Source organism: Lepidochelys kempii, chromosome 2 (assembly GCF_965140265.1).
Source record: "Lepidochelys kempii isolate rLepKem1 chromosome 2, rLepKem1.hap2, whole genome shotgun sequence".
NCBI lineage: Eukaryota > Metazoa > Chordata > Testudines > Cheloniidae > Lepidochelys > Lepidochelys kempii.
Window position 1 is genome coordinate 242,186,056 of NC_133257.1, and position 24,861 is coordinate 242,210,916.

At 39.3% G+C, this 24,861-nt stretch overlaps 1 protein-coding gene across 14 annotated transcripts in view; it reads right to left on the minus strand.

Annotated features, from left to right (window-relative positions):
• PARD3 (par-3 family cell polarity regulator) overlaps nt 1–24,861 on the minus strand; it is a 650,009-nt gene that overhangs the window by 226,532 nt on the left and 398,616 nt on the right. For 9 of the 14 annotated variants that reach the window (XR_012157609.1, XM_073334429.1, XM_073334430.1 and 6 more), the window contains 3 exons: nt 13,074–13,213; nt 6,193–6,321; nt 1,849–1,887 (listed from right to left, as the gene is read on the minus strand). Coding sequence is in view for 13 of the 14 variants with exons in the window: in XM_073334429.1 (XP_073190530.1) it covers nt 1,849–1,887; nt 6,193–6,321; nt 13,074–13,213 (308 nt within the window). In the remaining variant the exon portion in view is untranslated. The remainder of the gene's footprint in view (nt 1–1,848; nt 1,888–6,192; nt 6,322–13,073; nt 13,214–24,861) is intronic. The other 5 variants (XM_073334436.1, XM_073334432.1, XM_073334435.1 and 2 more) reach the window with 1 other exon arrangement.

Consider the following 24,861-nt stretch of genomic DNA (forward strand, 5'->3'; position numbering starts at 1 on the left):
TTCAACAGGTTTCTTAAAATTATATACACAATACAAAACTATCATGAATAACTGTGGCAGTTTTGTTTTTAAATCTAAAAGAGCAGATTTTTTGTATTTCACCTCTCTCTCCTGATCTACACAGATCCAGCATCTTCACTGCTCTTACTGTTACTAATTTCGCTCTGCCTTCTACTGTGAATTCCATGACACAAAACTTACAACTAGCATCATAAGAACCAGAAGTGGGTGCAAAAACAGAAACTGCAAGAGTACGAATCTGAAAGGCCAGACAGCTAATGACAAGAGAACTAAACACGGAATAAGGCAGAACGAAGGAGAGTGGGGAGAGGCAGTCAAAACAAACAAGATTTAAAAAACAAATAAACCAGTGACTGTGTTATTGATTTGCAGCTGGGGAAAATTGCCTTTGTAGAAATCTCTAAATTATACTGTATGTGATGGTTATAAAATATTGTTGGGTCACAATCACTCCAGCAGAAAGACCATTTGCAAAATGAAGGATCATTGTCCATTACAAATTCTCACTTCTAAATTCCCAAATTGAGTCCAGTTTTTATTCCCACCCAGGAATACATCTTCAACCATCTCTCCCTTTGACTACCACAACTACCTTTTCCATGGCATCCTCAAGTTTCAGGTTGCCAAACATATGGAGGAAGCTGCTGCCCAATTCTCAAGTGTCCAATAAATGCAAAAATAAGCCCATCTTTATAGAATTTCATTGCCCCATTATGTATTTCAGGATCCAATTAAAAATTGCCCACCTTGACTTGATTACTTTTAAAAGACTTGTTCCAATCTACCTCATGGACTTGCACTCTCTACTCCTCTTCTTGTTCCTTCTGCTCACCTAGACGCAACTTTCTTTCTGCACCTAAACTCACCCCTGTTGGGAAGGCGCCCCTGTCACATTAAATAACTTTTCTATATCTCACCAACTCCCCATCTTACTTCACATCCTGCCAAATCTCTCTTCTCCCTTGCCTCTAACTCTTAATATCTCCCTGCTCTCATTTATTATTTAACTTAGCAACTGTGTTACCTAACTATATGAAAGTTTTTGAGGTATCACTTGTAGGAAAGATACTATAGACATGAAAAGCATATATTGTATTATTTTATAATAATACTCCATAAGATGATGCATTTCTTGAAATAAATGACTAAGTATATTTTAGTATTCTTAATATTAAGAGACTGATATTTCTGCCTGGAGAGTATCAATGGATCTATGGAAATCTCTGTACACAACTTTGCCAAGGGATCTCAATCCAAACCTCCTAAAACTTACTACTTCCTTAACTTACATCACAATTCCTTAAAAATCACTTGCAACAACAAACAATGGCTTGAGATAAGGATACATGTCAGCCTTAACTTCAACTTAAATCACATAATGATTCTTTAAAATATCCTGACTAAATCCTCAGTTTATTGAATTGTTAGCTTCTGTCTTCTGACCAGGAAGCTTTCAAATAGTATTGCAAATTACATAATAAAAAGAAGTTTAAAATGTAAGGCTAGAGAGAGCCATCTACAGTATACAGAGTAACAGCCGTGTTAGTCTGTATTCGCAAAAAGAAAAGGAGTACTTGTGGCACCTTAGAGACTAACCAATTTATTTGAGCATAAGCTTTTGTGAGCTACAGCTCACTTTACCTGTAGCTCACGAAAGCTTATGCTTAAATAAATTGGTTAGTCTCTAAGGTGCCACAAGTACTCCTTTTCTATCTACAGTATAGAATGTGAAAGGAGGGTCTGTAAAACTTTAATTGATGGAAAAGTGCCATATAAATTTTAAAATATTTTGCGAGTCTTCTGAGATGTAAAAGACAAAGCTCTTACCGTTTCCTTTGCAATTTGTGACTGGCTTTGTTCTGCACTCTAAAGGAAGTAAAAAAAGAAAATAAATAAGAACATGGCTACATAAGACATTCACTGTCTATTAGCAGAGGGAAAGGGTCTCAATTCTGGCATGTCGCGGAGATGGGGGAGTGTAGGGAGCTGGTTGGATTCTGTGATCCACAGCCACCCGACCCTGGCACACTGTAAGAGTTGCACAGGCACAAATCTTATACCAGACCTAGGAACATAGCCACATTCACATCCCCTATCAAGCCCCGTGCCCTCCATTTCTGCCAGGAGTGATGAGGGTGTGGTTGGCACAGGACAAAGCCCAGCTGTCCACACTACCTGTATGCCAAAGGAGATTTCTCCTACTCAGGGGGAGTTCTCAGCTGACCACCCCTTGCTGAATTAAGGCCACTTTACATGGTACAAACCTGGACAATCTTGTGCAAACATTTTAAAGAAATATCTGCTGTCAAAATGGCCCACGCCTCTCTCAGCAGAAGCATGGCTTTGAGTTTGGCAATGGAATGGCCACACCCTGTGGTCGTGAGGGGAGAGGGAGTGCTCATGCTCAGCCACACCGGACCCCTTCCACTGCCATCAGCCTCTCCTTAAGCCTAAGTGTGCACGTGGGTACAGGCCTCAGGGGAAAAACATTCTTCCCCATAGGCCAGTTTGGAAGTGTGTTTGGGGAACCGACTAGTTCTTACAGGCCCAGGCCCACCCAGGCCATCTTGCCACTACTGCTGCTCAGCCCTCCCTGTCCAGCTGAGGTATCGCCGAGCTGTGTTTCCAGGATGCTCTGGGTCTAGCCAAATGCCTTATTTGGTAGGATTTTTTCTCTCTAGTCCAAAACGGCAAGCTGGCTAGGGGTAGTTTATTTGGGGTTTTCTGGCTTCCTTGCAGCATCCTGGATACTCAGTTTTTTGGCCAAAAGGACTGGGAATAAGAATAGAAATTTAACGTTAGGAAGTTTTATGTGAACATCTAGTGAGCTACAACTTGCAGCCAGTGTCCAATGATGATAAAAGAATGAAAGGGTGAGCTCTCAGAGATAAACATAAGTAAGGGATTCAGGATATGCAGGTGGAACTACTACCTCACAAGGCAGAGGAGAGACCTTAAATCTGTATCTGCCTCCATCTTGGCTGAAACTGGGGACTGAACCTGGGGCCTCCAGAGCTTGCACTAAAGAGCTACTTTCTCAGAACTGTAACATAATTTGCATCCTCTGTGGACTGGGCACAAAGGAGGCATCCTCATTCTCCTCTTGGGGAAGGGCAAGAGGATTCAGAGGAAGTCTGTGTCCTATTGGTTAAGCTGAAGAGGACTAACCCATATTAACTGGCTATGTGGCATGACGCCATTTATCAACACAGTGGATCCAAGAAAATGCCTGGCATTTTGGGGAAGGGTGTGATAGTTCTATCACCACCGTCAGTTAGAATGAATAAAGTTGCAGCCTGGCACTTGGAATTCCTTCCCTGCATTTGTGTTTTATTTGCCTGAGCATCCTGACCAACGTAAGTGCAGGTTTCAATGCTGCTGGTGCTGAATAATTCTTCTCTCTCATGTGCACGTATGACAATACAAGTCATATGTGCACACGATTTTACAGCGAACCAAGACAGTCTTTGCTTAAACATTCCCTTAATTACCTATATATAAATAATACTGTGCACTTCCATAGCTCCTCCCAGCCAACAATCTCAACATGCTCTAAAGACATTAAACTTCACAACTCTCCTGTGATGTAGTCAAGTTTTGTACTAAGGCAAATTTAGAACATAAGAATGGCTATCCTGGGTCACACCAAAGGTCCATCCAGCCCAGTATCCTGTCTACCGACAGTGGCCAATGCCAGGTGCCCCAGAGGGAGTGAACTTAACAGATAATGATCTAGTGATCTCTCTCCTGCCATCCAACTCCACCCTCTTACAAACAGAGGCTAGGGACACCATTCCTTACCCATTCTAGCTAATAGGTATTAATGGACTTAACCTCCATGAATTTATCCAGGCTAAGTTGTCAAAAGTCATACAGAAAGCAGAATCCACAACCCCTGATTCCCTGAATCAAATCTAAAGAACTTTTTATTGCCATGACAAGCCATACAAGTGTAGCCAAAGTGTAAATGGCTGTAATATTGAGCTCCTGTCAGCAGACAACTCCCAGGCCGGTGCTTTATGCACAAGATTGTATCAAGTAAATGTTTACAGAGTATTTATATCATGAAAACTCTGTTTATATATTGCTCATTAAATGTACTTACAATATTTATTTGTAAGAAATAATAAAGCAATATGGAAAAGATGGAGGGAAAGTGGGGAGGACACAAAGGACGAAGTATTGCATTGGACCATGTGTAAAAAATTACATTTATCATTAAGGCAAACAGACACAGTTTCGATTTTTTTTTCCATATAAAACTTCTATATGTGAAATTTTGATAAAAGTCAAGATGATGAATAGTTTTCAAACAAATTGTCTTTATTATTTCTTACTAGCAGACGGAAAAGCACCACTTCAGAACAAGTGTCAGTTCAGCAGCTCCCCACCACTTCTCTACTCATGCTCTTCATTATGCCCCATGACAGCTGCCAGCCGAGCAGAGTTGGAACTTGGTCATGTCAAGGTGTGAATGAACAAATCTTTATGCAATCAGGATTCATCAGACATTCCGGGTTAGAATCTTAGATAGTGTATTTTGCTGTAGCTCCATTGGAGTTAGAGCAATTTACACCAGCTTATGATCTGGACCTCTGATTATGTAGGTAAGTAAAGACTTCTCCATCTACCACCTGCCATGACTATGCTGCTATACTGACCTCTGTCAAAATACCACAGAGAGTGGCATCAGCACAGCACCAGCAGGGAGGCTGCTGAGGCTCAGCTCTTTTAAAGGAGCTGATTCACTTTGTGATGTCAAAAGATACGCAATAAAACTAAAATTAAACTGATTAAATATTACGGTTAACATGTACTTCTAGGCTATTCTAGATACAAGGACGTTAAATCTTTCCAGGATTTTATATGCATTACTATTCATTATGTATTATAACAGGAACATTAATATAGAAATAATATATACAAAATTAAGATATATTCTTGCTACTAAGAGTTTATTTATAACACACAAAAATATTTCCATTCACCTTTACTGTAAGTTATCAATATTGTGAAAATTACATCACAGAAGCTTGTAAACCAATTGCTTTCACCTTTCCAGCCATTCAGAAGCATGTGATGCGATTTCCATACCATTCAATCTGATTCAGTCTTTAAAGGAAAGCTTTCAGAAACCATGACATATCAGTACGTGAAGTCACATTCCAAAAGAATTAGGCTAACAAATTTAGCTCATTTGCAGCCTTCTCAACCACTACAGTTTTTTAGGGTTAAATGCTGTTTTGAAAGATAAAAGACAGAGCAAGGACTGATATTAAATGCTTTAAAATGCCAAATAAAAATGCATTCTTTCTGCATTCAAGATATTAAAAATCCTGTAGAAATGAAACAATTTGTTCATCTCACCAAAAAAGACAGCAGTTGCTCTTATTCTGCCTGTTTATGAGAATGCATCCAAACAATTTATTTTAATAGCTATATATTTATAACCATAGCACTTTAATTGAATATAAAACATAATACTGTTTATATTCATAGTCTACCTTTTTATAACAAAAGTTATCATTGGTAATAATCAAGGAAATATGTGTATACACTTTGCAAGTTGAACCGGTGTTGTAATAAACAATGATTGTTTCATTTCACTCAAAGTATTCAGAATACATTCTGTGAATTACCCTGCTAAATTAATAACAATGGGGGTCCAATACCACATAGGGGATGCTTTATACTAAAATAATAACCTTTTTTTCTTGCAAATTCCTCTTTTGGTACCATAGCATTCATACAGTCCATTCTGGCTTACTTTTAAGTGCTCGGAAATTTTTTTGATCAAGTGGCAGGACAAACAGTAAGTTTTCAAACACAGACTTGTGAATGTGAAAGGTATGAAATAATCCACTTGTCTCATGTATTCAAGTAAAGTCCATGCAATAGTTTTGTTTGTAATAAGCATTTCCTGTCCCCCAAAACACCACCATAATCTGATTTTAAAACTCCCAGTCACATATTCTAGTGAACATACAATTCCAAGACCAGAGCTAAAAAAAAAATAAAAAACGTTCATGTAAAGTTAACATGACCAGAGAATAACAAAAACTGATTTTCTTGTCTTCATTTCTGGTCACACACATTTACCAGCAGGTATCAGGACCAGACCATTTGCTTAAATTAATCTAAAATCTCCTAGATGCTCTCTGTTTTACGCACCAGTTCCCTTGGATGGAATGTTTCTTCCTGACGGAAAATCAAAAGGCTCACAGTCCCTCCCATCTTAGTGCTTCTCAGCAGGGAGACAGCTTCCTCCTGGGTTTTGCCGGTTAAATCAACTCCATTTACCTGTGACAAATAAAACACATAAAACTGCTAAGACTCCAGCATTAGAAAATATTACTCTACCCATCACACAGCACAATTCACTTGGAGGCCAAACTCTGTTACAAATCTAGAAGGAACTAACATAATGACTCTGCATCTGCTCCTATTCAAGTCAATGGGAATTTTGCTAATGGGATCAGTAGGAGCAAGGAATCTATAGGAAAATGCATAATATTCGTGGTTCTGGTCTTACATTTCTATTGATGATTTCTAGCATTCAAGAGAAAGAGATGACCAGGAAAGGTGTCACACTGACAGCTCTGGAGATCTCAGGCACCTTTATGCTCAAGAACAGAGCGTGTGTGGCAGAAGTGGAACTGTCCCCTGTGATGGTTCTCAAGGTGCCCAGGATTGTGAGTCACCAAGTTACCTCCAGCAAGAGGGAGCCTTGCTTGTGCTTAACTGTGGGTCAGCTCCCTCACACCTGCAGACATTTATCCACCCAAATGAGCTCCTCTGGGCTCTGCCAGCCCTTATTTTGTCTTGCAGGTTAACAATACGTGCACCCCAATCCCAGAGCCCCGCTGAAGCGTTCCCCTGTAGTGTTCAATCCCTTGTCCACAAAACACTCAGATATACCGTCTTCAGGGGAATAGTATACACAATAGCTTAAATGATTCAATTCAGAATCAGCTCCTTGTACAGTACCATAGCAGTGAGATACATATATAGTGAAACCAAACATAAGTTTATGATCAAAGATCAAGAGATCATGAGTAAGGATAATGGAAACAGAAGGGTTACATATTAAACAAAATCACAACACGGTCCCTAGAGACTAAACTTAACAGGCTAACAGTCTCACCCCAAATATCCTTTGCAACAATTCAGCCAAGGCTGGTTGTGATCCTGTTTTCATGGATGTAATTGCACTGCTCAATTACTTCCTAGGTGCAGGATAAAGAGGTGTCCCTTCCTTCCTTGCATTCCCCTTATATTCCTAATGTTGCCAACTCTCATGATTTTGTTTTGAGTCTCATGATAATTGTTTCCTTAAAGGCCCAAGTCCTAGAGTCAAGTGGATATGTGATCATTTTAGCCTTCATTCTTTTAAAAAAAAAAAAGTTTCTAGCCCTCATGGCTGTGGAGAAAGCTTCAAAATGTGACTCCAGTGCACCTTCAAGTCTCAAAAAGCAGAACACCAAATCTAATATTTGTACATAATCTCATGATTGTTAGTGAGCCTGACTCATGCTTTTTGAACATTTGGGGTTGGCAATACTGTTTCACCATTTGCCCCTCAGACTCAGGACAACTCCCCTCCCCACCCCTATAATTAATTCTCCAGCCTGCTGCCTTCACATCCTCCTGCTGACTTTGCATGTAAATGACTCCCTATTGTGTTAACTTACACTGCTTAATTTACATGTAGACCAACAGAGACAAGTGAATAAACATCCTTTGCTGGGCAGAAACCTGTTTGTCCACTCTGCTTTAATTTGGATTTCAGAAACATATTTTTAGCACAGATACATAACTTCTTACATATAGCATTGGTACACACATTTCACGAGGATATGAACTAGTGTGACCATGGCTTTTATTTACGACCTCACAGTATATTCTTTAAAAAAGGAGTACTAGTGGCACCTTAGAGACTAACCAATTTATTTGAGCATAAGCTTTCGTGAGCTACAGCTCACTTCATCGGATGCATAAAGTGGAAAATACAGAAGATGTTCTTATATATACACACACACACACATATATATATACACACACATGTATAAGAACATCTTCTGTATTTTCCACAGTATGCATCTGATGAAGTGAACTGTAGCTCACGAAAGCTTATGCTCAAATAAATTGGTTAGTCTCTAAGGTGCCACAAGTACTCCTTTTCTTTTTGAGAATACAGACTAACAGGCTGTTACTCTGAAACCTGTCAGTATATTCTTTGGTAAACCAGAATGCACATTCCAGGATTAGGATATTCTTGTAACCCTCCCTGCCAGCTGACACGAAGGGCTTTGTGGTCACACCCCACAAACATGTTTTTCAGGGAGATTTTCAAAGGCACAAGTGGGAGTTAGTAGCTTAATTCCCATCAACTTTAAATGGGAGTTGAACCTACCTGTTCCTTGTACTTGTGAAAAACTTCTCTCTCTTTTTTTTTTTTAAAAAAACCTACTGCATAGCCAAATAGAAACCCAAGTAAAATGTTGGCATGTTAACCTGTGTTTTTCACCCAAATTATGAAGAATGAAAAGGAGTACTTGTGGCACCTTAGAGACTAACTTTCTTTTTGCGAATACAGACTAACACGGCTGTTACTGAATTTTTTAAAACTGCATCAAAGATGTGTTGCAAACATGGATTTATGTGACATTTTGTTTAAACAGATAGATATTTGATAGTGACAACTACTATACATCAAAACAATCTTTTACTGGACAATGTATTGATGCAACATCACACGGAAACCTGAAGACCCAAGTTTTATCTTGTAATTAGCATTCCCTCAACATACACATTACAGACTGCACAACAGATATATATAAAACATGTTTTGAGAGTAGACTCTGTCCCTGTATAACAAAGGGAAGAAACCACAGACAAACATGCTATAGGGTGGAATGCAAAACCCTGTTGCTTTGGCATGCTGACAGCCTTTGCCTCTTGCCTCCTCCCCTGATACTCTGCTCAATACCTGAGCAAGCTACCAAGTGAAATTGACAAGAGATATTGCTGGCTTCACTTTGCTCTGCTGCTCACAAAGATTAGAAATGGGAAATTTGTAGAATCTGGTCAGTTTCACTTTCTTAGGCTTTTCCATAGGTTGGTGCAGCAGCAAACTAAACTCAATAAGAGGCCTTGTGAATTTTTATTTCACTGCTGTGTTGGTATAAGGAGGTGAGTCACAGATTGAGAAAAGACCAAAGCAACAAGAGGGTGAAACATTGACTTTGGGGAGAGCCCGGGAAAGGATGAAAGAAATGGGTAGAGAGGGAAAAAGTAGAAATGAAGGGAAGGTAGGAATGCTGTGAATCAGAAAAAGGTCTTTGGTTGACCAGTGTCTTGAAAAAATATATTATGCATATATGGCACTAACGGAGCTCCCTTCTCCACCCCTTTGACCATCACAAACAGGCGGGATACTGTCCAGGTTTATAAGCGCCAGTGTGATAGTTATTAGGTCCCCTCCATCATCAGTTCATCAGTACAGCCTTGTGCAACAAAATACAAGTGGATATAAACCACCCCCTTAACCCACTCTCCAGGGGCAGAGAGGGAAAGATACCCTTATCCTGACATCCTGCATCCCCCATAGCCCAGTGGTCCCTGAACTGTGGGGCATGTCCCCCTAGGGGGTTGTGGAGAAACGTTCAGGGGGGGCACAGCAGGGCCTGGGCCAGCACCCATGGGAGGTGGGCAGACAGCACCACCCAGCCCCACTCTGCCCCAACTCTGCTCCAGCCCAGGCTTTCATCCCCAGCTGTGGCTCCACTCCCAGCCCCAGCCCCAGCCTCGCCCCCGCCCCAACAATGGTCTCTCTCCTGGCCTAGGGTCTGAACCGTGGCTGGGGGGGAAGGGGAAGGATGGACAGGGGTAAGTGGGGCACGAGGTAAAAAGTTTGGGCACCACTGCCCTAGCCCTTGCCAGCCTCCTCTACTTTAAGTGTTCCCATCTGATGGGTTGATTGTTCTCACTGGCTTGTCAGCCTCCTGCCTAATTAAGCCACTGCACACCCATCTCTCAATTAAATCCACTCTAAGGGGGAATAGCTAGTGCCTTAGTGCCAGAATACAGGTCAACACTAGGCTCCTAGCACCCTGTCACATACATTCAGCTGGAAAGAAGACAAATGGTAAATGTAGCGATATCAAGTGCAGAAGTGACAAAAGAAATCTGAGCGGACAGACATGAAAGAGAATAAATAACTCATTTTGGAAGTGACAATTAATCTAAATAAAAGATATTAGGTCAAAATCCATCCCCCATTGTAAGTAATAGTTAATGAAATGGAGTTACATCAGGGACAAGTTTGGACCAATATTTAAAAGAAAATTTTGGCTCAAGCTGACTGTTTGACACCAGAACATCTTATTTAAGCTCAATATTGTACGTGACAGAATGTGAATCTCCACCTTGAAGCAATATGACACTACAACGATCTCATCTGCAGGAGCAGAGGGGATGGAGAGCCGGGAATTTTGCAAGTAAACCTGAAAGGGTAAGAGGTATTTGTTTTTAACTGACTTTTCTATCAAACAACAAGTATATGCTTTGATTTGCTCTCTCAATCTACTCTGTTTTCCTTATCTCCAATATCTGTGATGCTCTACTTTACGATTTTTTTCTTACAATCTTCTCTCTGGCCCCCACTGTTCCCTCAATTGTGTTTTTTCCTCTAATTTATTTGCATTTAAGGAACCATAAAATAACACCAATACCAGGCTTTAGAAGCCAGTGTCGTAAATTACAGATGCAATCCTTACACCCTGAAGGCCATATAAAACAAAAACAAAAAAGCAACAAACAGACCATAAGTCTTCAAGACCATATTACAAAGCAAAAGCACTCCACTTCCCAACACTGAACAAGATATTCAGCCTCAAAGCCTCCCAACCCTCCCAAATGCCCATTAAAATAAAAGAGAGCATTTCTCATTGTTTTCCCTTTGTTTGCTTTGTTTCAGCACTTTTCCAGTGTTGCAACACCTTCCCCAGCATTCAAAGACTAGCCGCACCTTTTAGTTGGAAAGAAGAGGAGAGATCTTATGATTCCAAAGCAGCAGGAGACATATGCCCTTGGTTTCATCTACATCCTTAAAGGGACACTTATTTTGTACCTTGTCATAAATATAAAGGGAAGAGTAAACACCTTTAAATCCCTCCTGGCCAGAGGAAAAACCCTTTCACCTGTAAAGGGTTAAGAAGCTAGGATAACCTCGCTGGCAGCTGACCAAAATGACCAATGAGGAGACAAGATACTTTCAAAGCTGGAGGGAGGGAAAAACAAAGGGTCTCTCCGTCTGTGTGATGCTTTTGCCAGGAACAGAAAAGGAATGGAGTCTTAGAACTTAGTAAGTAATCTAGCTAGATATGCGTTATATTCTGTTTTGTTTAAATGGCTGAGAAAATAAGCTATGCTGAATGGAATGTATATTCCTGGTTTTGTGTCTTTTTGTAACTTAAGGTTTTGCCTAGAGGGATTCTCTACGTTTCGAATCTGATAACCCTGTAAGGTATTTACCATCTTGATTTTACAGAGGTGATTCTTTTACTTTTTTTCTTCAATTAAAATTCTTCTTTTAAGAACCTGATTGCTTTTTCATTGTTCTTGAGATCCAAGGGTTTGGGTCTGTGTTCACCTACGCAAATTGGTGAGGATTTTTATCAAGCCTTCCCCAGGAAAGGGGGTGTAGTGTTTGGGGGGGATTTTGCGGGAAAAGACGTTTCCAAGCGGGCTTTTTCCCGGTTATATATTTGTGAGACGCTTGGTGGTGGCAGCAATAAAGTCCAAGGGCAAAAGGTAAAATAGTTTGTACTACTGGGCAAGTTTTAATCTATGCTGGTAAAAATAAGCTTAGAGGGTTTTCATGCAGGTCCCCACATCTGTACCCTACAGTTCAGAGTGGGGAAGGAACCTTGACATACCAAAATTTGTGTCTTACAAAAAAATCAAGCTTTTATAAAAAACTCTAATGATCAAAATGTTCCAAATTTTATCCCCCTTCCAATAATTCTGTGAAAAAAATGCTTTGCCCTACACAGGAAAGTAGGGATTGCCCCACAGTCCTCTGAATCCATAGGGCATGCACCTAGCAGATCCAAGTGTGGGCACAGGCAGGGAATGGGTGGAGGCAAGGGGCTGCCATTGACCAAGCTAGCAATGTATCTGGAGAAAGTGGGAAGCCAATGAGAGAACTGGGACTCTGAGACTCAATTCCTCCCCTGGTCTGCAGTTTACTCAAGGCAGATTGCACAATGACAATTTACTCTTTATGAATGAACAACTACTGTACCTCCATCCACATAATTTCAGAAAAATTCTAATGGAAGTAGGGTTTCTTCCCTTGAACCTATAAACAACCCCCTATGATGTTTGCAATCCAACACTGTGGCATTTTGCTGGTACAAAAAATAAACAGCATGAAAGGTGAAAAGTGCACTAGATTTTAAAAGTCAATTCATTTTTAATTATGAAAAGTGATAGAACTGGTGTAAATACATAAAAGGCTGTTACAAGAAAGAGGGGAAAATTTTTTTTCTCCTTAACCTCTGTGGATGGGACAAGAAGCAATGGGATTAAATTGCAAAAAAGGAACGTTTAGGTTGGACATTAGGAAAAACTTCCTAACTCTCAGGATGGTTAAGCACTGGATAGCTTGCTTCGGAAGGTTGTGGAATCTCCATCATTGGAGATTTTTAAGATCAGGTTACACAAACACCTGTCAGGGATGGTCTACTCTAAAATAATACTTAGTCCTACTATGAGTGCAGGAGACTAGACTAGATGACCTCTCAAGTCTCATCCCGTCCTACGATTCTATGATTCTATTTAAAGAAATTTGTTTTGTAAAATCATTACTCTTAACCTGACTGGGGACCCTCCTTTTAAGTATGTGCCATGTTGCAAATATACAGCCCTTAATTTGTTACATTTCCTGGGATAATATATTTTAAATGAACTAATCCAGTGACTCATGCCAAAATACAGAAAGCACCTTTTGAACTAGACTAGAGGAATAGTATACAATATTTCATCACCTCAGTAAGTCGGTCTCCAGCCTTCAGTCTCCCATCTTGAATAGCTGCACCTCTTGGAAGGATGTTTTTCACATAAATTGGAGCTGAGCCACCAATTGGTACATCTCTTGAAGTGATGCTAAATCCCAAGCCTTCTGTACCTGCATAAACAATATAAAGCATTATCATTTGTCTAAGAAGTGCATATTCATTTAATTATACTGCATATTAATTCTAATTCATTTGTTGCCAATATTTTCTGTTGTGACAATTACATACAGAAGCCTTATAAAAATACTGCCTAACAATGCTTCACAGAAAAATGTGAAAACGTAATACCTGGAAATAATAATTTTTAATCTTAGGGCCCCCGTCTTACAACACAAATGACTGTTGGGCCCTTTCTCATAAAACCTCTGTACTGGGAATTTCCTGCTCATTGCCATATCTCCAAACTTCCACTTTTGATTAAGATGAATGAGATGGAAGTAGGGCAAAGCAGATCTGGCTTTCCTTAACTTCCTCTTCCTTGTCAGTCTGGATTTTGTCCTTGATTTAGTACAAAGAGTTCACTGATTTCATTGGTCAATAATCTACTCTCCTTCTACAATGACTCTTTTAGCAATGCCAGCAGTTTGATACTGTTGACCATGAGGTTTTGCCAACTCATCCATGGACTCTGGCAGTGATGGATGGAAACAGTTCAGTGGTTCCATTCTTTCCACTCAGATAGGCCTCAGAATGTGTTATCAATTGCTCATCCACCCTGAATACTCTCTGATGTGGGCTACTACAGGGTTCCATGCTTCCTTACATTGTGTTCAACATTATATTATATAATGCCTCTAAGGAAGATAGTGAGACTGTCTAGCCTTCAGTGCTATTGAGATTGCACTCAAGTTTATGTCTCTTTTGCTGGACAAAGATTATTACAGTTTCTCTGCTTGGCTAAAGCTCAATTTAGAGAAGTTGGAAGTGATCCTGTGAGGTATGAAGAAATAACATGAGGGTACCACAGGTGAAGTTGCCCGTTAATAAAGTGGTATACCCACAATTGGTCAATGTTGTATACAGCCGAGGGTTGCTTTTGCAGCAGACTAACTCCTGGATTCACAAGTAGCCATGGTGGCTAGAAAGGGTTTTTTCCACTAGGCTATGAAAAATTTTTACTTTATCTTTTTGGTTTCAACTGTCTCACAGTTATCGGTGGGTTTGTGACCTCCACATTAGATAACCTCAACATTCCACCATGGGGTTATCATTGAGGACCATTTGGAATTTTTCAACCAGTACAGAATGTATATAGCCACTTATGGAGCACATAGCTGTTGGAGAAAGATGACATCTTCACCTTAGATTTATAATGTCCCCTATAGTTTGGTTCCCATTCACCTTAGAAACAACCTCTACCTCAGTAACTGAGATCAGCTGGGAGCTCCTGTTAACAGTCCCTAGAGCTGAACTTTGAGGAAGATGAATGTAGTATTCTCTGTGGAGGGTATGCAACCTGGAATTTGTTTAATGCAAAGCCTGAGTTTGTAGACTTTCAGGATACAGTGTCATGAGCATCTCTTTACTCTATTTTTTTGAGTGAGTAGGGTCATATTTACATATACCAAAGAGGTTGGAATCCAGTTTAGTTGACACTGATGCATATGTTGATGTCCTTGTTTGTACATGAACCCAGAGACATACATAATTGTATACGCTCACAGATTTATTATTAACACGTTTTAGAAACTGTAAAATAAAATATGTATCAATTAATTTAGGATACAAAAGTGGATTTCATTTATTTTCTTACATAAAATTCACAAGCATCACCTTCAGCAGAAAAGATGAACATATTGCAATGGCCAAGATTTCAGGAGTAATGAGTGATTTTGAGATAGAGACAGACTCCTTGAGACACCTTACTGAGTATGTCTACTCAGTAATTAAACACCCATGGCTGGCCCGGGTCAGCTTACTTAAACTCATGGAGCTGTAAAACTGCGGTGTAGATGTTCGGGTTTGGCTGAAGCCCATACTCTGGGACCCCATGAGGTGGGAGGGCTCAGACCTGGGTGCCTGAGTCAGCTGACCAGGGCCAACTGTAGGTCTTTTATTTCAGTCTAGAGGTACCCACAGAGCCAGATTTTCAGGAGGTGGATGAACAGCACTTGTAGAAAATCAGGTCCTTCTAAAGTATTTCAAATGAGTTGCCCACTAATTACCAGTCACAATTTTGTAAATCTGAGCTACAAAGAATTTTCTTAAGTAAATATCATGGTCTAAAGGGTTTAAAAGAATAAAACTCTTATAAACTGAAATTGGAATCTTACTTTATGACAACCACCACTGAAAATATGCTATTAAAAAGCCATCTAAAAAAAAAAAACTCCAACCCTCTGCCAGCCAGAAAGAGCAGTGTCTTTTCCAAGTCACGACCCCAAAAAAATCTCATGTTGACCAGGCACTCCAATAATCTGGGGAAAGATTTTGGAATATTAAATCAAGATGGTCTTTGTAGAAAGAGTTTAAGACAGGAGATGAAAAAAATTACAATTCTTTAATAAAGCTTAAGTTTCCTGCACAAAATGAAGAAAAATACTTTGATGTCTATCATCCATAAGTAAGGGTATGTGATTGATATTGTTCAGCAAGTTTGGGGCAGAGCAATTGTTATGTGCTAACCTAACATGAAATAAATTGGTCTCCCTCAGCTCTATAGGACTCAAGATATTTATGCAAATAGTTCGAAAACCTTCATCCACTTTCTAGACACTACAGAATTTATCAGTGTTACTATTTGGAAAGATGGAAAAAGATATAAATTCTGCAGCCACCATATTTTGTTTAGGATATCCTGGTATTTTAATGATCTTGCAAAATTTTCATATAATTCTTCACTTCCTTCCAAGAGTGTGAAGATGATGTGCAGAAGCCTATGGTTATGGATTGATTTCTCAATAATTTTCCTTTGCAGTGTTTATCCCTTTCTTAATTTAAAGAATCTCGGTTGTGGGTTGTTCTGCTTTAAAAACACTTTTTTGGGCTATGTATTGATATTGTTTTCAAGATATTCAAGTTTCTAAATAATGTTAAGGCTTTGAGTGCATGTCCAAGACAATGTCTCTTCATCGTTAATCTTAATTCCCTCTGACTCATTATTATGTCATTGCAGATCCACAGTTCACATACCATTGTGGGGGGAAAAAATTGGACCTCACATTTTCATATTGCAAGTGTGCTTAGCACAGCTATTGTTAAAGCCTTACAAAATTCTACATGTTCACTCGCATAAGGTTAATGATTTTTTTTTTAAACACTAAGTAAAATCTTAAGTCTACTCATCTCTATAAAGAGTTGATCTGTAGGTTTTTAATGCCTAGGCAGATACATTTTCAGGATAAATTTTGCTGGGCTGATTTATAAAAGCTTTATGTTCCCCCTATAGTCAAGATGATTATTGGGTGTCCTCCTGCCCCCCTCCTTTTTTTAAAACAATTGTATTTTAATGCTATTACACATCTACAAATTTTGGTTAAATTTCATTTTAGATTTTTTGTTCTATCTTGGGATCAAAGTAAATTTTCTCCCATATGCATCATCCCAGATGCTCATTTCTACAGATGAAAAAACATTCCAGTTGTATTTGTCTACAATGAAATCTCTGTACTCTCTGTTGAGTGTAAAAATGGCTGTACCTCTTCTTCAAGATGCTTTACTTTTGCATTTATAAGTATGAAACCTAAAACGTGGGTTTTTAAATACAACTTAGTTGGATAGTTGTAATTTTATAGATTGTAATCAATTTATATTGGACTTTCCTAATGGCCTAAGAAACCCAGTTTAAAAAAAGAAAAAGAAAAAAAAGTCACAAATTTGGGAGATATTTTAGTGTGAAGATGACATTTTTACCAGCATGCTAGTGTACAAAGTAATATTTTTCCAACACTAATTTCTGAAGGGACAGCAAGAAATGTGGCCAACTCATTTTGCCAGAGTTGTTCTTGCTTTTGCTAGATTATTTATATTTGCAACTGATAACATTTTGGTGAACATTTGCGCTGTCCATTCTAGTCATATTTTTTGTATTTTTCACCACCCTTGTGTATTGCGTATTTAATGTTGTTTAATCAGAACCTGTGTGCTCCATATGTAGTTTGAGGGTTTGATGAACTTTGGAAATTACTATAATACATTCAACTCGGGGCAACACACATGTGGCTGGATGGATTTTATGCCTATTATTTCCTCTGTGCCCATATAATTGATTCAGTTATCCATGCTACATATGTCTCAGCCAACTTGGCAGTAGAAATGTGCATTACTTAGGTGACCTGGGAGAATCAATACCCCCCTGCTGCTGAAAGATACTGAACCTATTTAGTTCTTAGGGAATAAAATTGATCATCATATTATTATTTATGAAGGAACTGTGCAAACATATGGCAGGCTCCACTGGTACCCTTGAAAGGTCCAAAGAAAAGATACTTTCAAAATTTTAAAGGAGAAAATAAACTGGACACACATAGTCAGAACACAGAGTGAGAATGGCAAGGGAGCTGCAGGAGGAGATGAGATTTTTCCCACCTTCACAAATCCACAACAGGCTTTACTGACTTGACAGTCCCTTATAATCATCAGCACAAGACAATTTGATTCTCACCCTCAACTTAATTTTTAAGGGGTTGGAACAAGGACAGCATGGACTGACCCTTAGAATCCTTACCTGATTATCTTCCATCTGAGCTAAGCTTTGAAAGCTTCAAGTTAATCTTTTATAAGATTCCAAAGAAAGCCAGGAAATGGCTAAGTTACTGAATAAGGGCAGAATCCATGTCTCCCTCTACAGCTGCTGTCTCCAAATATGATCAAATTACACTTAATGATACTGAAATTAATGAGGCATTTAGAAATTACCCTACTGATTTGTGTAATTCAAATTCTCAAGCTTCTCTTGATAACATCAGCAGCTTTCTTGACAAGTTGGAGCTTCCTTTCTATCTCATGTGCAATGTTGAATAAGCGTTCTAGAGTCAAGTTACCCAGGGGCTGACAAGTGGCAAGCTCAGTGATAAATTCAAAAAGGGCAAATAATTGGGCAAGTACTCTTTCAAGGATAATTGCTCAGAGCAGCATTCTCAACTGAAACAGGGAACTGCAGCTTCAAAGTTTTGGTTGTTTGGGGATTTGTTTTTTGGGAGGTGGGTAGCTGGTAAAATTAAAAGGGAAAATAAAAATACAAATACAATGATGAATACAGTATATATTGTACAATACATATATTGTACAAATATATATATAAATATATACATGTATATACGTATATAAATATATATAAATATGTATATATTTATATATATACATATATATATAAATATATATTATACAAATATATTGACAAATACAATAAAAATAAAAATTTTGCTCATCATTACATTATACTGTAAAAGTGAATATATACTGTAATGAAAATCCCTTCCTAAATACACATCAGCCTTACTATGACCTGGGAAGTTGGTACAGGAATGGCAGGAACCTGCTTGTGTGCCACAAAGTTTCTGTTGCTTCCCTATGAAATAGGGGTTAGCCTTCCGTTTTTCCTAGGATCAGCCCTTGCTGGTAAGCAGTGTCCTTAGTATTATGTGCCAGTCTCTTTAAGGTTCTCTGCCATGAAAAAAGTGTGATCTCCTCACCCATCAGTAGTTGATGGCCTATGTCAGGTACAGGTGTGCCATTGTGCGGGAAAGCATTGCCCGGACAAAAGACACTAAGGAGACCTTGTACTTCTCAATAGGCATCTGCCCTTCCCCACTTCCTACTGCAAATTGGATGGAGATCAGTGTTAAATGAAGTGGGGAGGGTCCTGCTGCATTTACAGCCACAGTCCAGAAGTCTCAGAAGAAGCAGAAGGAGTTAGGATTTAAAATGAGTGTATTTGAGACCCCTACATAATCCGTAAGAGGGCAGTATCTGGAGCCGCTAAAAAGGCCACTTGGTGGTTGGCAAACCCAGCTTCCCCTGCATCGGAGCAAGTTGTACAAACCTGAGCATATACAGCCAACAGGCTACAAGGCCTCATGCTCTCCCCCACACTTCAGACCAACACAACAGCAGCATTCACTCCAGCAGTGTCAATCTCTGCACTTTAGATATTTTACTGCATGCCTGAGAGCCAGCCAGTTACGGGAGCAGATGGAGTGGAGTACTCACCAATGTTCCCTCTAATTTTTGACAGGCCGTGCGCGCAAAACATTTCTTCTGTACAAATTGTTGTGCTTCTGTGCAAATTTTTGTGCGCACGGTGTTTCGCCGTGTGCGCGGGGTTTAGGATCCGTGTGCGCACACACACGCACAGCTTAGAGTGAACAGTGCTCCTCACTCCTTGTGCTTAAGCTGCCAGGTTCCTTTGGGAACACAGATCCAAAATCCAGAGTCTGGCTCTGATGGTTCCACACAGGGGCTAAAAATAATAGTCAGTTAATGGCCAAATGCAGTATGCAAATGGAAGCTAGTCAGGTCAGGAAGCAGCTTTCCAGTAAGGGCCAGAAGGTCCTTTTCTTGACTTAAAAAGAACAACATAACTCTGTGTTACTGCTAGGCAGGAACTTTGCACACTGTTAATCCATTAACTATTATCTCCCACTGTATGTTCATGGGCTAAGCTGGAGCCCATCCAAATTCCCATCTTCTTTTGGCTGAAAGTGCTTCAGAACAATAAAAAATGATACATTGTTGCAATGAATGTTCTTTGCAGCTTTATATCTAATTGATTTGATTCCAGTTTTGTCTGCTGGAAGGTAAAGATGTACAGGCTATTCAGATGACGAGACTGCAATATTGATTGCTAAACTCCTTGGATTCTTTTCTCGTATTTAAATACAAGTTAGCCATTTGTTGAGGATGGGGGTTGGGTTGAGCTGAAACTCAGTGGTATGATGAATTGGCACTTTCTCTGGTCTCCATATCAGTTTCTGCAGATTAAAGCTTTAATTAAAAATACATACTTGTGTATATAGCCCTTCAGATTGTGCAAACTCTCCAAATAAGACCCAACTGAGTGCTTCCTTCCAGAGTCTGTAGACAAAGGAATATAGTAACTCCTTGCTTAACGTTGTAGGTATGTTCCTGAAAAATGCGACTTTAAGCAAAATGATGTTAAGCGAATCCAATTTCCCCATAAGAATTAATGTAAATGGGGGTGGGGGTTAGGTTCCAGGGAAATTTTTATACACACACACACACACACAGAGTGTAAGTTTTAAACAAACAATTTAATACTGGTACACAGCAAAGATGATTGTGAAGCTTGGTTGAGGTGGTGAAGTCAAAGGGTGGGATATTTCCCAGGGAATGCCTTACTGCTAAATGATGAACTAGCAATCAGCTCAGCCCTCAAGCGTTAACCCATTGTTATTAATGTAGCCTCACACTCTACAAGGCAGCAGGAATGGAGGGAGGGCAGACAGCATGGCAGACAGAGACCGTGTGTGAGACAGAGAGAGATGTGCATTGCCCTTTAGTACGTTGACACCACTCAACGTACACTGCCTTTTTACATAGATCAGCAAGTTGAGACAGAGCTGCTGCCAGGAAGCTCCCTCCGTTCTGAGCCCTGTCGTGTGTCTCCCCTGCTCTATGGAAATGGGGTAAGCGGGGTGCAGGAGGACACCCTGACATTAGTCCCTTCTTCCCCCTACGCCCTCCCCCGCCACGCCCAGCAAGCAGGAGGCTCCTGGGAGAGTGCAGGAGGGCAGGAGCAGCACATGGCAGTGGGGGGAGGAACAGCTGAACTGCAAGCAACTGATAGTCTCCTGGGTGGCTGCTGCACATGGAACTTAGGGGAACGGGGACCTGATAGGAGGGCTGCCGATCCACCCTGGTTCCAAGCCCCCACCAGCTAGCTCCAATGGGCTGCTCTTCCTGAAAGCAGTGGACAAAGCAGGCGGCTGCCAAACAATGTTATAAGGGATCATTGTGCAACTTTCAATGAGCATGTTCTCTAATTGATCAGCAATGTAACAATGAAACAAGGTTAACCGGGACGACTTTAAGTAAGGAGTTACTGTAATGGTTTAACACATTTGAACATCCATTCTAATCTCAAAAGGGTATTCATCCTGAAGGCTAATTATGAACATTTTGAACATCCACATTAACTGTTTCACTGCCAATGGTGATGTTTTCAATATATATTAGTGTTTTAAATATGAAACACCGGGAACAGTTTCATCATTACCCAAATACAGAGAGCCCATGCCATATATAGAGGAGAACAGACTTCCCTTGGGATAGTGGGCTGTACAGGTAGAGTCTGGATTATTAGACCTGACTTGAAGGACCCAGAACATAATCTGCCACTCCCTAAATATTAAGGCTCATGGGTCAAGGAGGCAAATAGCTGGGGAAAATCTATCGGCAGCACAGAGATGAAGGTAGCTCAAAGGTAAATTTTAAACAGAAGCATTTTCATTTAATGGCAGTGTTGCAAGTATTGTTCGTAAAATACATAAAAGGTGGGGACATTTAAAAAAAATCCCTGCACGAGTGCCACACGTACAGCAATAATTATAGCAGGCAAGTAGAGAAATGGGCTCTTTCAGGTCCAGGGTATCTCTCCTCTTTGGAACCATTCTCTGGATAGACAGGTTAATTATTTCATCAACCATGCACTCTATATGGCCAAGTGCGCTTTGTTAGAGTCTACAACACACCTGCAGAACCAGGCAGAGAGAACACATGTTGTGATACCACAAAAGAGGGCTACATTAAGATGATCAAAACCATTTTAGATGTTCTCTGAGAAGTGGTTTTTGGAGTCCATATTTTCAGGACTGTGTATGCACAATGAGAATAACTGTACGTGCAAATGGTCAGTTAGAAACCTGTGAAATTACAGCAGTTGCATGTGCAAACAAGGTAGCTGCAAAAATTAATTGCATGCCTTAGCTGTGCGGGTCTGAGAATCTAGAACATCATTTTCCCCTCTAACCGAAGAGCCCACTCCTAAATAAGCATTATGATCATTCCAGTATTTAAGTCCAGCCATTTTCAGTGCATCCCTGCTAAAACTAATGGTTAGAGAGGTTTTTTTCATCACAGGAAAATGGTGTTTGTAACACCTCTCTCCAGTAACACAAAAATGGCTGAAGTGATTTCCTTTCACTTTCACCACAGATTTGAGGTAAAATTTTGAAACTCACCTAAGTGGTTTAGAAACCTAAGTCCCATTTTCAAAAGTGACTTAGACCTTTGGCTTTTACATCTCAATAGGACTGATTATCCTAAGATACTTTTGAAAATTTTACCCCACGCACGGACAACTTCAGCCCAAAAGGTGACTATCTCAAAAAAGTACATGCAAAAACAGGAAGCTATCATGAAAAATAGTTAGCAGTATTTGCATAGCGGGTGCAAACTCCATTTATAACTAATTCAGGGTCTCAGCCTGAAATTTTTACTTTGTCCTTATCTAGGATGCAGTATGAGTAAGGATTGACTAAAAACTAGGCTCTTATTCTTCAAGCAGCTCTGCACATGGGCCACTATGCCTTCTTGGAGCCCCACATCTTCACTGGATAGCTAAACAGGTGCAAAAGTCCGTCCACAAATTGCTATTTGCAAGCTCAGGGCTCAAGAATGGACTTCAGGATATGGCTCCAAACCAGAAAAATGTAAACTCTTGCAATTCAGATTAGAAAATCTAATAACCAAATTACCTAGGCCAATTACCAAATTATCAGATAAAATAGATGGGTTGAATCATCTAAGTTGGATTTCAGTTTTTGCTATAATGTCAAAATAAAATCGTAGAATCTCTGACCTTTGGCTGACTGTTTTGGTTTTCTGAAAGTGTCTCTCTTCATGCTTGATTTATAGACAGCTTGGGAAACTAGAACTAAAGAGTTTGTTGTTGTCTCCATAGCCACTTACCATATAGGGTTTTCTGCTTAATATTTTATTAAGTATTATTAGTATTGTATTTACTAAATCTAGACAAAAAGCTATTTCAAGCCTAAATGAATTGATGCACTAAATGTTAATATATTGAAAGAGCAATGGTATTTTCCTTCAGGTGATGTGAAGCTATTCTAGTCCACAGCAGTCTTGAAATACTCCATGTTGTTTCCAGACTAGTGTGTTTGAACTCCGAGTGATGTGATGCCTGACTGAAAGCAGTCTTTTGAATGCTTTAGGGACTATTGAGCTAAATGTTACAAGCTAATGAACATATGAGACTCCTGGAATCATCTTTTTTTTTTTGGGGGGGGGGGGGTTGTTTGTAGTACATTATTTATAAAGGTTGGGCCAGATTTTTCTCAGTTACACTGACTTAAATCCAGAGTAGTTTTGTCAAAAGAGTTTATTTGGGTCTCTGCTAGTGTAACTGAGATCAAAGTTTGGCCTGATTGTGAGTGTTGTATAAGTGGCCTTATTCTCTCTACTTGTCAGCTGGGAGGAATTTTCTCTATTTCATTTCTTGTTTAGGTTTATTATAAAATATGATACACAGTAAAACGTAAATAAAAAATACAAGCCAGTTGTCATTCCTTAAGCTGTCTTAACTTGTATGAACTATGAGGAGTGACTGCAGTTCAAGCCTCAATAGTATTAGAATATCAGCAATAACCCCTACATCTGTATGCTAAAAGTTCAGGGCCTGACCTTTAAGGAAAGATAAATAGATATCCATTTTCATTTAGAAAAGCCAACAAACATTCTGCATTGACTGAAACATATTACTGACCTTCTCTTCTGACTTTATTAAGCAGCTAATGCCTATGAAAGATCAGGTTATTTGAAAATGCCAAAATGGCAATAAATATTAAGAAATCATAATTATGGAGGCAAGTACTACAGGGCTGTCCTAGTATGTCATTTTACTTGACATAGCTCACACAATATGTAAAAACACAGCTATAATAAAGGTCTCTCTCTTTATGTTGAGGAGTCAATTCACCCATACTACATCATCTAGACTACATTGATTAAATCAGAAGTGAATTTCAAGTTGAAGCCATAAATATGTGTATGCTTTAATGCACTCCACAAGGAATTTTTAATCAAACTACGTTATTTGGTGAAATAACTGCTATCTGTTAGCCTCAAAGAACATGTATTTGTTATATTTCTATAAAACCTCTTACTACAATGTCTTTTGTTAGAAATAATCAAAGAAAATCAATGTCCCTATTTCACTCATTTATAATAAACTACTTGGGGTTATACTTAAGCACTTTGCTTCATTTGTTGCTCCACATTTACGTTCTCAGACTAATCAAATGAAAATCAAGATGGGAAGACATCTTTCTACAGAGGAGATTGATAAATGAATAACGAGGAATCCTTTCTGTATGCATGCATTCTATCCTAGGTTAGCATGCATAAAATAAAATATGCTAAATTATTGTGTGTGTCTGTTTATAATTTGACTCATGCTGTCTTTACATAGCAATTCTTCTTATAAAAGCAATCTATTAGAAATAAAACTGAACACCTCTGATACATGTTTTAGGTTGTGTTTTTAAAGTCTGAACTTAGAGGCATTTTTTGTCAAATCAAGTAAAATTGATTAAGTACGGGTACTCGTATTTTTCTTTTATCTGAAAATTCATTAAAACAGGATTCACTAGTACATGGGGTGTCAAACATTTTTATAGCATGGACCACGTTCCTAGCCAGATTGCCTTGAGGATCTCCACCCTTTCCCATCTCGTGGTTCACGTCTCCCCTCCCATTCATTAGCTCAGCATTTACAGCAACTGCTTACATGTCTAAATTATACTTGGAAAATGTTTACAGTAATTTTTGCTGTCTCTAA